We start from the raw sequence: 12,325 nt of genomic DNA, 5'->3' as shown, positions 1-12,325 counted from the left end.
CTGTGTAAATTTTCATATAAAAGCACATTTCATTCAAGACCTGTGTCCTGGATGGATCTCTTCTAGTGGGAGGCAATATATAGTGGTTAAGCACTTAGTATTGGACTCTTACGTATGATATTAGATGAGTTACTCAGCTTCCTTGAGCCTCAATTTCTTTATTTATAAAATAGGTATTTAAAAGCAGCCTGCTTCCTTAGGGTTATAAGGAGGATTACATAAAATAATGCACGAAAAGATGCTAGCATACAGTTTGACATATAAGCATGCAGTAAATAGAGACTGCAACTGAATGTTATTATTTATCATCATCATGTTTGCATTGGTGACTTGGCCATGGCTCCTAGCCACTGAGGTGCTATTAGGAAATGTAAGAAGAGCAAGTAAAAATGTCAAAGGTGAATGCTTTTGGATAGCAAAAGAGAAGGAAAGAGATCCCTGCAAGAAACTATCCCAGACGTGACTCATTGAAATGTCTAGGGAACAGAATCATGCGACATTATGCTTGCCTCTTCACCTCCCCGGGAATCCTGGAGGCCAGGCCTCCCCTCCTCGGATCTCAGACTAGGAATTCTTTCCGACTCCCCGCAGAGCATCTCCCAGTTCTCTGGCAGCCTGCGTTCCCGGAGCCTCACGTGGCCACAGCCTTATGCCTCTCTCCTCCACTAACACACCTCTCAGTTGTCAAGCAGTGATTTTCCAGTGTCAAACTGCATTTCATCTGCCAGTGTTTATGCTTACTACCTCTTTTTATTCCCCTTAGTAGGGATGGAAGGAAAATAGGTCATCTTTCTTTCAGAAAAAAAAAAAAAAAAAAAGAGTAAGTTTAGAAGGCCCCCAGACATTCATTTCTGGTACTCAGCCTTCTCTTTTCTAACCCCTTCAAGAACTCAACTGTCGGGCGCCTGGGTGGCTCAGTTGGTTAAGCGACTGCCTTCGGCTCAGGTCATGATCCTGGAGTCCCGGGATCGAGTCCCGCATCGGGCTCCCTGCTCAGCGAGGAGCCTGCTTCTCCCTCTGACCCTCCCCCTCTCAAGCTCTCTCTCTCTCTCATTCTCTCTTTCAAATAAATAAATAAAATCTTTAAAAAAAAAAAAAGAACTCAACTGTCTTCCCTTTATATTCCAGGCATTCCTTTCTCTCCCTAAAATATAGCATTACAGCTAAACATCCTAAGTATCTGGCCTACTCTGACTTTTCAGGAAGGGTACTGTGTGAATGTTAGCCTGTGTATTCCTGCATAGAGAACCGACATCTTGTTTCTCCCCAAGTTGTGCCCATACGTCGTCTGTCAAACAATGTCATCAGCCAAGGGCAAGGCAACTTCCCAGCATGGGGACAATGTAATTACAAGACCAAGTCCACACCACCCCAGAAAGTTACTTTTAACTCTGACCAATCTCTTAGGCCAACAGCCTTGCCTGGTACAAGCAAATAATCAAACCTCACGTATACACACTTACCTGTTCAATATTCATAGGACATACATCCTAGAATCATGCTAGCTTATGCTGAGTCACATTCAGTTCCTGTTCCTTTAAGACACTAAATTATTTTTAGTTCCCCACTTTCTGAAAACTAATATATGGAACATGAAATATTTATGTTAGGTAATAATGTAGACATTTATTAATAAGTTATTTTCAGATAAACAAATATGTATATAAAATGCCTTCTATTTGCTCAAGGCTGTGTGAGGCATGGGAGGTGAAGGAGTGATACCTACTTCCAAGGTCAACTTGTTAAATTTACTTTCTCTAACCATGATCTACACCACCATTCGTGACCTATATGATATGACTTCAAGGACAAAATAGCAGGGTTACCTAACCAGTTTATTTCTTCAAGTCAATGTTGGGGAGCATTTTTATGAACCTGCATTAAATGTCTCATCATGCATTCAGCACCAATGGAGTTCCAAGTTATTGTCCAATTTAGATTTAATAACATGGCTGAAGCAATTCCCATTTTCTCTTCTGAGAGGCAGGTGGAAAAGTCTGAAGAGAGGGTGGAAGATTGATGGGTGCAGTGAGCAGCAGTTTTGCTTAATAATGACACTGTGCTTGAAGTAGCACCGATTAGCATTTCCAGAGATGTGGCTGCTGTGCCCCCCATTTATAGAACTTGTCAGGTCCCAGAAATTGACGGAAGAGGTAGTTTGAAATAGACAGTTAGAACACATGTCAAAAAAAAAAAAAAAATATCTTCCATCGTGATCACATTGAGAATGACCGGTCAATGTTGGTTTAAGAAATTTGTAAGAGCATACGAAATCCCTTGCTGATAAATAGAAAACAAACTAAGAAACATCAGGAAGTATGGAATGAGCTGCTTCCCTTTTGTTTTCTGGTTGATGAAGAATGCTTTCGTTGATTGAATGCTGTGCACGTGGCTTTTCATCAAGCTTTCAAGGGCAGCATTGTCTAGGGGTTCAGACCCCAACCTCTTATCTCACCTGACCTACAGGGACTGTGCAATGTGGGATGAGTTATAAACCTCTTTGTGTCTCATCCTCAGGCTCGTTGATTGCATGGGAGTAATAATAGCCCCTACTCCACAGAATGATGATTATTCTTTCCTGTGAGTAGATATGGTGTCCTATAACACAGTGTAGACAGATGAGGTATAGTTTTAAAGAAGCCACTAAGAGACCTGACATGATTTTTTAAAACTTTTTCGGGTTCTCATGGCAGGCTGATTCAGAATCCACCCGTGCCATGGACAAAGTGGCCAAGCTGGAGAAAATAGAACTAAATACCGAAACAAGTCATTTCTCTGGGGTCAAGAAGACGCGCGTTGCTCTCAGAAATCCTCTTGCTCTCCACAGTGTTCTTCCCAAACGCACAGAGGTGGTGTTGCAGTCTCCTGCAGGCTTTGCTTCGGTGACTTTCTCATCTAGAAGAGCACACGGCTCTTTGATAGAAAGCTATTTGCAAAGGGACAGAATGTTTTCTCTGCAGCTGTGAGGTCAGTGGTATCAAAGTTATTGACTAAGTTGGAAAATAGCTTAATGTTATCTTCAGGGCTTCTGCTGCCCTGTCGGCTTGGGCCTTGGAGATGTGTATAACTGGGACTTGGTAAGACAACTTTGATGCTCCGCTTCAGGGAGACATGCCCTTTGATCCAGGCTCAAAGCGAGCTTGACAAAGAGCAGCTTTTCCCTTGGGGCAGAGTGACCACTGAGAACACCCTCCTAGTGAATCTGCTAACGAAGGGGGAGTGGCCCAGGAACCCGAGCCTCCCTTAGCCCCTGGGAAGGCTTTAATCATCCCTATCCTTCCTGCCACGCCCACCCCCACCCCCCAAACAGGCCAACAGCCCAGCATCCGGTCATTCGAGAGAAGGGATCTCTCAAAAGGCTACTCTCCTGAGCTACCTTGCATACTGTTAAATTTGAAAAAGATTTAGTGATGAATCTCACAGCTCTTGGGTCTGGCTTACAACTGGAATCAGAGCATCGCCCCACCTTTGCATCTGTTCTGCAGACACATTTGGTTGAACATAGCTTCTAGGTCCCTTTTGAATCACAGAACTTTTGAACTTTGCCTCAGAGTTATTATCCATGGGCTCTTCGTTAAGGGACTTACTCTCCAAGGGACAAAATCTTTATCAGTCAGGGTTTTTGGCTGCAAATCAGAGTAACCGACTTGTTCTCCCTTAAGCAAAAAACGCACGCTACGGGATGGCTATGGGGAGCTCACCGACCAAAGGAACAGCCGGGGCTGCAGGCTTGGGAAGGGTGGAGCCTGGGCTGCCTGCAGCAGGAATTGGGTTTGCATTCAGGAATGCACTTGCCAATCACTTTTAATTATTTTTTCACTCTGCCAATGATTCAGATTGCTAGGAAACAAAAGGCAATTGCTCATCCCTTGGTTATGTAAGAACAGGGCACCATGCCCAACTGTCTTACCAAATTCTCTCCAATGGGGGAGAGAAAGGTCTTAAAGAAAGATTGGGGTGCTGACACCAGAGGAAGGGAGAATGAAAGCCAAGGGACAAAACTACGGTGCTTGCCGCCCTGCATTTCTCAGGATGGAACTATGTGTGTGGCCCATTTCAGAACCAAAGTCCCCTGCAAATCTCCATGACACCTGCTCCAATGTGTCTGATGGTGTTGCCAAACCTTACAACGATGACACACGAGTCTGTTAATTCAGTCCCTCTTTTAGTCAGAGTCTGGGCTGGGGCGCCTGGGTGGCTCAGTCGTTAAGCGTCTACCTTCGGCTCAGGTCATGATCCCAGGGTCCTGGGACCGAGCCCCGCATCGGGCTCCCTGCTCAGTGGGGAGCCTGCTTCTCCCTCTCCCGCTCCCCCTGCTTGTGTTCCCTCTCTGGCTGTGTCTCTGTCAAATAAATAAAATCTTAAAAAAAAAAAAATAGAGTCTGGGTAGGGGCGTTCTTGCTTTCTTCCAAAATGGTGTCTCAGTGTTCAAAGCATTGCCAGCTCATCAGGTGACATGGGGCCCACTGGCTCTGCGGGAGTGGGGGGGTGGGGGGGTGTTATGAGTCTGACCTTGGCTTTATACCTGAGCCTGTGCTGCATCTGAGGGAGCCCCTGTGAGCAACTTAGGAAAACCAGGGGGATGTTTCATTATTTTTCCATGAAGTTCTGAGAAGGATGGGTCCACTCCTATGTCCTGCATGACAGTGGCCTGATCCAGGCAGCGAAGAGACCGTGCTTAATGCTCCCCTCTGCTCAGGACCTGTCACTGGGACAGGCCTGAAGGGTGGTTGGACTCAGGCTTCATGCTTAAAGAAGCCCTCAATTTTATACCTTTGAGATTATCACCAAAGATTTTTCTAAAAGTCCCAGAGGTACACTGCAAATATTAAAAGAAAAATATGTATCAGGCAAGGTTCTTAGCTGTAACCAAGAGAAATCTACTCGAGGTAAACAAAAGGGGAATGTGTTAAAGGACACTGGGGGGCTCAGAAGAATCTCCAGAAGGACCAGAGGACCAGGCTGAGAGGCTATCCAGCCAGGACCAATACCCTGAGCCTACCACAGGGCAACGGGGAGCCCCAGTGCAGTCCCTGGGCACAGTTAGCATGGAAGCAAGGTCGGACCCACTGCTAAACTTCTGTCACAGCTGGCCCTAAAAACAAGATTTATCCATCTCCATCCCCACTGACATGGATTCTTGTGATACCTGTATCCGGAGTCGCCAGCTTGCCATGCAAAGACTGGTGTGAGGACATGATTTTGGAGGAGGCCAGATCCCATAACTGGGCCCCAGCTGCGAAGGAGGGTGGGAAAGCATGTTCTTGCCTCTTGCCTTAACAGAAGGCCTCTGCCTTTAATGGAGCATGTTCAAAGGAACAACAGGTATCCTTCCAAAGGCAATTATGTGACTTTGAACTTGTGTTCATTCCATTAACCGACCACATCTCCCACACTGCACTGGTAACAAATAGATTTTAAATATATTTCGTAGTAATTTTAGAAATCTTGTGATGATATTGCATTCTATTTTTCTTTAAAACAATTAAATATTGAAATGTACCACAATTTTTTTAACCTTCTTATGGCAGGATTACAAATATACCAGGATTCTCAAGTGAAAGTTATTCTGACCTCTCAGAGGTTCATTCATTTTCAGACTGTGTGATCCTTGGGCAAGCTCTCACACAGCTCTATTTTAGCATTATCAGCAGGGACACGGGGTAATAATACTCACCTGTGTATGTATTAGTGTTGATCATATCGGCATTGCTAAATATTGCTAGGTATTGATGAACAAGCATTTCATATAACTTGATAAGATGCAATTAAGAATGATAATGATAACAATTTACTTTATTTATTTATGTCTGTCTGTATTAGTATTGAGTTTGTATAGCTCACCAGAAATGTCAAATATACAACGGAACTCTGGGATTAGATGTTTACCTCTCCTTTAATTTAGTGCTCTATTTCCAAAACGCAGTCAGGTCCTAGAGGACAGAGGAGGCAGGAAATAAAACATATAGAAGGAAAATCGTGCGATTCTTTTTGTTCATTTCCTACATATTTATTAAGCACCTACTGTGTGCTGGGGATGAAACAACATGGCCTCAGTCTTAAAGTGTGCACCAAGTAGGAAAAGAGGGACTTATCTGGAGATCGCTAGATGACTTAGCATTCAGATAGTGCTAACCCACAGAAGAAAGAGGGCCATTGGAGTCAGCTTCTCAGGGCCAGGATTCTCTTTTCCCCCCAGCTTTTTGAGATGTTAAGAACGTGGCCCTAGGACTCTTGAGCAGGGTTTTAGGGAAGGTGGACATGAGCAGGGAGGGGGGATCTGGAGTGAAGAAAACTCCATGCACCAAGATGCAGAAGTGTGAAAGTTCCTCAAGTTCATGCACCAAGATCCAGAAGCGCAGAAGCTCCTACAGAACTGTAGGATTGCAGCTGGGCCTGGAAGGCAAGGGCTGGGAGAGGAGAGGCGCTCAGTCCGACACCTCTGAATGGGAAAGTGCAAACGCGTTCTTTTTGCTGCTGGTGATACTGCCTGGAATTTACATTTTGTGCTAATTGGACCTCATTTACATAATGCTTTATTATAAAGAGTCACTTAGATGTTGCCTAATTGTCTTCTCTCTCTTGCAACCCCAAGGCTGAGAAAGTCAAGGTCATGACCTTTATTTGGCTAAGGCAGAGAAATCTGATTTGACATTTTGCTGTCACAGACCTTTAGCTTTCTTATTTGGGTCTTTTTGCATATCCGTTCATTCCTAGCCCACAAAAACACTTCACTGTGTGTATTTCGTTTTGTTTTTGTCTGCCCGCATATGTATTTTCCCTGTAGATATAATATACATACTTCGTATATAATGTTTTTCCGTGTATTATTATCCAGTTTTCATTTTCTTTGCTTCCCCAGCATATTCTTTTTTTTTTAAAGATTTTTTAAAAATTTATTTATTTGACAGAGAGAGAGACAGTGAGAGAGGGAACACAAGGAGGGGGAGTGGGAGAGGGAGAAGCAGGCTTCCCGTGGAGCAGGTAGCCCGATGTGGGGCTCGATCCCAGGACCCTGGGATCATGACCTGAGCCGAAGGCAGACACTTAACGACTGAGCCACCCAGGCGCCCCACCCCAGCATATTCTTAATTCTAGTCTTTCCTAGATGCCCGATATTCCATTGAATAGTCATTAGGAAATTGTTATGCTTCGGATTTTGAATAGTTTAGGCAATATCATGATGACAGTCTTGGTGTATGGAGCTTATTTCTTCTGTTAAATCTTTTCCCTAAGAGCGTCAGTAATTCTTAACTTCCCATCAGGAAAAATAGAATTTTATGATTTAGAGTTTCCCCTTATTTGCCTCCCGTTCTTGGATTGAATAACCACTTCAGCATGGATTTTGATGCATTTTCCTTTCTCTATCTAGTGGCCTTACAGTCATGTTTATGTCACATTTTACAGAACAAGCCCAAGAGTTCCTGCTATCAGTGTGCCTGTGGTAGCTAGGAAAGCCACAGCCCAGACTACAGAAGTATCCGAAAGAGACTGTGGTGGTCGTAAAAACTCACTTTAAGTGCGGGTCTGAAGCTCCTCTATGTTGTTCCTTAGATTTATTTTCTCTGAGTTTGTATCTCTCATCACCAACTCATAGCTCATAACTCATTCTATTCTTAGTAATCCGTTAAATATTTTATTCATTTTCCTACTTTAGTGACTTACTATTTGATCAGTAGCCTTCCCTCCTCCTTAGTGTTTGAAATTATTATTGCTATATTTGTACCTACCTCTGATTCATTTGATCTTTTCAACTTTTCTTTGTTTTGTTTTGTTTTGTTTTTAAGATTTATTTATTTATTCAAGGTGGGGCAGGGGCAGAGGGAGGGAGAGAGAGTCTTAAGCAGACTCTGCATTGGGCCTGGAGCCTGACGCAGGGCTTGATCTCACGACCCTGAGATCATGACCTGAGCTGAAACCAAGAGTTGGACACTTAACCAACTGTGCCCCCCAGGTGCCCCTTTACAACTTTTCTTTGTATCATTTAAGTTGGTTCCTAAAGCCTCTCTTTGTGGTTGGTGGTGAGGAGTGTAGGAAGGTAAGAGGGGAACAAAGAGGCCAATAAGAGGTATTGGGAGTCACTCAGATGACAGATGATGGTGGCATGGACTTGGGTGGAAACGATGGGGAGCAACAGAAGTGGGCAGGTTTGGGATTTTTTATTATTATTATTATTATTATTATTACTGGAGATAGAACCAACAGGCTTGATGATAGTTTGACCGGGTGGGGGGGGGTGTGGAAAAGTAAAGAGTGGTATCATTTCCTGAGTTGGGGAACTCAAGGGAGGAATAAACCCGAGTGGGGGAGTTGTGGGACGCATTAAAAATCAATTCTGTTTGGACGTGTTAGGGTTGTAAACCAAGTAGGTAGTTGGGTGTAGGATTCTGGACCCAAGATCCAGGCCAGCATTGTCTCGTTCATTTCTAGGATGGCAGCACACAAAAGCCTGAATCTCCCAGCTCCATCCTTCCAGGTTAGGGTTGAGAGAGCTTTGGATTGCTCTTCCTTTGACTCAGACTCAGTCTTGGGGTTTTTAGCAAAGTACTTCTCTTCAGTCCATTCCTGAGGAGGGCTTGTAGAAACTTCTACCAGAATTCAGATTATGCTCATATTAGTCACTGTTGCCAGATCACTTCCCCTCACCCCTTTCCACTAAATAAGATTTAGGACAAGAAGACATCCAGCATTTCCAAGGATCTAGCCTGGAAGTCATCAATCATATTGTGTCAGATTGAAAGTATTAATAAACTACTGAGAATGATGATGAATTTGCAAATGGATGACATAGATCCTGCTAAGAGATTATATTCTAATGTATTTTGTTATTTTATTATCCTCAAATTTTCAGTTTTGCTGCAGACAATGGAAAGAAATTCAAGATACAATTTTCCTTGATAACAACCAAATTCAATTTGGTAACTATCAATTAGCAAATCCCTCTGGAAAGGGAGGGACAGGAATGGGATTTGGGGAGAGGTAATGAAGAAACTGACATGCATCTGCAAAAAGATAAAATTCTGTAGAGCTGGGTACCGGGTCAGGATGTTCATCAGACTCATACATGTTGTAAAAAATTTAAAAATCTAAACATGAAAGACAATACCTTCCTTTCACCCACTTCATCCTTATTAATCACCATAAGAGGTGATCTATTGGGTTTTTTCTCAGAAAATGTAATTACTTTGTAATGAAATGTTAATGCTATGTTCTATTAAAGTCGCTTGTGCAAATAATAAAGCTTAATATGGCTTAATAGAGTTGCTAAATTTTCTTCTAAAGTCATTCTTTTAATATCTTATATTTGTCAGATGAGCTGGTGATGATGTGGGGGGTCCTTGTTTTTATAAACAGGACTATTTCGGCAAGAACACATCATCAGGCTGTTAACTTCAACATCTTCGAGGGCATGGTTTGCCATGGGGTGCCCCTCGTGACTATTTCCAGAGGCAAAGTGGTGTATGAAGCTGGAGTTTTCAGTGTCTCAGCAGGAGATGGGAAGTTTATTCCTCGCAAACCATTTGCTGAGTATGTTTACAAACGGATCAAACAGCGGGACCAGGTGAGTTGTGCAAAAGTGGGCTGTTACCAGGGGCTGGACTGTCACCTGTTTCTGGATGTTGGTGGTGGTGTTGTCACATACGCTCGGTTTAACACATTCTTGGGATGGCAGGATTGATAGGGGAGGTTCCAGAAAATACCAGTTTTCAAAGAAAGAATCATTATTGGATGGATGCGTTTTCCTTTGACGATTGGTGTGTCTATTGAGGGTTTCCTCATGACCAAGTCAGGTTTCCCCAGGCAAGTTCAGGGTCTCTGGGGACTTTTGGCAGTTGAATTAGTCAGTGTCCTCCAGGAAGCAGACACTTATGTTTTTATTAGGGGAAACACCTGTGTGAAAAGATGGGAGGCAGCCAGAAAAGGCTGGGAGAGCTTTCAGACTGCAATTCAAGTCTGCCCTGATGAAGGAGAGAGAAAAAGGAGTGAAAGCATCCTAGTCTTCATACAGTCTAAGAGAGATTGAGCAGGGCCTTGGGGTAGCCCTCGAGCCAAGTCTCCCGTCAACCAGCTACATGGCATGCTGTCATTTTCTGGGAGCAGCTATGGGAGGTGTGGTCTCTGTGCAGAAATAGAGGTGGAGTTCAGAGCTTAGCAATGAATGGCTCCTCAAAAAATTCTGCTCCTTATAGTTGAATGTATGAAGGTTCATTCTAACGGCATGAGAGCAATGGTAGAGTTTGGGGTTCAGGTAGATCTAAATATGAATTCTACCTTGCCCTTCCATTTCCTAGCTGTGTGGCCAAGAGCAAGATCTCTCATCCTTGGACTCAGTTGCCTCATCTAGAGAATGACAACATTTCCTCCTTAACAAATTGTAGGACTCAAATGAGAATTTTAAATATAATGCCTATAGTAGGAGTCAAATGTTAGTTTTGTCTCTTTGCTTTCGCACTCTTTTGATGACTAAATCCATAACAAAGTTCCCCCAAGACTTTGTAATAAATCTGTTATTATAAAAGAGATATTTGTTCTTAATATATCTTGGGCTTTCACACCTTTGTTTACTTTACACTGTGTTCTGAAAATTCATCTCACTAAATACACTAACTTATTAGGAAATTTCAGATTAAAGCCATATCAACTGCTGGATTTGGGGTGGGAGGAGGCAGTCTGTGTCCTTAATCCCACATGGACACAATAGGCCAGGACTGGATGGCCAAGACCTTCCAAGGCTGCCTTTCTGATTTTTACTCTGCAGGCTTCATTCACTATGTTCCTCATCTGGCCATAGAGACAGTAGAGTTTGGAACCCTTGGATTGGTTCTAAGGCTTCTCTCTCTTCTTTCCATTTAAAAATATACTTCTATTTTCCTAAAGTTCTCTGGCTGTTTTTCAGTGCATTCCATTTGGATCTTGTAGTCTGTTTGGTTTTTCCTCTTACGCCTTGTGAGAAATTTTTACTTGTGGATTCTCAGAGTCCATTATACAAGATTCATCCTGTTTGTTGTTGTTTTAACACTTCCTAAAGCTTTGATTAAGTAGATAAGCTCTCCAGAAGGTTTTTAAATTCTCAGGGTGCTATAATTCTTTATAAACTACCTTTCAGTCAAAATGTTTACGATTACAGTTCATTCTGCTAAGGTTAATTTGTAAATGTTGACACTGACAGGTGACAGGTAAATAGTGACTAGAAGCAGCCTATGTGTTTCTGACCATTTGTGTGATAGATAACAGCAGTACTGACATTTACTGACTGCTAACTGAGTGCAAGTCAGGGCATGGGTGCTGTTGCTCTAACAGCTCTGTGAGGGAAAGAAGTACTATTTTGCCCATTTTAAACATTAGAAATTAGGCTTCAAGAAATTAAGACACTGATCCAGGTCACACAGCTAGTATATGGCAGGGCCAAAACATAAACTCTGGTTATTTGATTCCAAAAACTGTATACGTGAGCAGTAAATGATATTGTAGATCATAAAGATTGAGTTAAGTGAGTTCATGGGCGATAAATGATTCAGCATTTGCTGTGAAAAACAACAGTCTCTCAAAAAATAATTAATCTGAATTGGAGGCATTGCTGGAAGCAAATTCATTCATGCAGCTGCAGTAGTAATCCAAGGGATGAGCCGAAAGGGAGAGGCTTAGGGGATCATAAGGAGGGAGAATCAACAGAACTGAGTGATAGGTTAGGTGACACTTGAAGGGATTCAAGAAGGGGCGGCTCCTGGTTCTGGTTCAGTTCCGGTTGCTCACCAGCAGGGACGCTAGACTAACTGGGGACGCCTGACAGACTGTATTTAAATGGCTGACCTTACCTGAGTCTTTCTCTTGTAGAGAAGATGTTTGAAGCAGCAGAGATCACCAAATGACTGGCTTCATCAGTTCTCCTTTATAAATGATCATTTTATGTTTTGTGGGCAAAATTCATGTCAACTTCCTCTTTCAAGAGTTCACTATCAATTTTGTGAGTTAGTTTCCTAGTATTTTCTTCCGACATGACCAACTTTTAAGGCATTCAAGTACATTACTGTTTTTTGCAATAACAATAAGTGATAGTTGTTATCATTATTGTCATGTGTTGTTCTGAGCACTTACTATCTGCCAGGTAGTTTATATTCATTATTTTACTTAATCTGCATCACAAGCCGTATGGTAGATATTATCTTCCTCATCTTACAGAATAGAAAGCTGAGTCTCAGCAAGATTAAATAACTTTCCCTGGGATAAGCAGTAAGAAACCTGCTCCAGGAAAGGGGAACCCTCCTACACTGTTGGTGGGAATGCAAGCTGGTGCAGCCACTCTGGAAAACAGTATGGAGGTTCC

At 42.7% G+C, this 12,325-nt stretch overlaps 1 protein-coding gene across 1 annotated transcript in view; it reads left to right on the top strand.

Annotated features, from left to right (window-relative positions):
- DPYS (dihydropyrimidinase) overlaps window positions 1-12,325 on the top strand; it is a 72,905-nt gene that overhangs the window by 55,102 nt on the left and 5,478 nt on the right. Inside the window, exon 8 of the mRNA XM_081816388.1 lies at window positions 9,355-9,562. Within this exon, the coding sequence (XP_081672514.1) occupies window positions 9,355-9,562 (208 nt within the window). The remainder of the gene's footprint in view (window positions 1-9,354; window positions 9,563-12,325) is intronic.

This window comes from Leptonychotes weddellii, chromosome 4, assembly GCF_054177405.1.
Source record: "Leptonychotes weddellii isolate Sample4059 chromosome 4, ASM5417740v2, whole genome shotgun sequence".
NCBI classification, from domain to species: Eukaryota; Metazoa; Chordata; class Mammalia; order Carnivora; family Phocidae; genus Leptonychotes; species Leptonychotes weddellii.
Note: the sequence above shows the minus strand (reverse complement) of the source record. Positions and strands in the feature narration are given on the sequence as shown.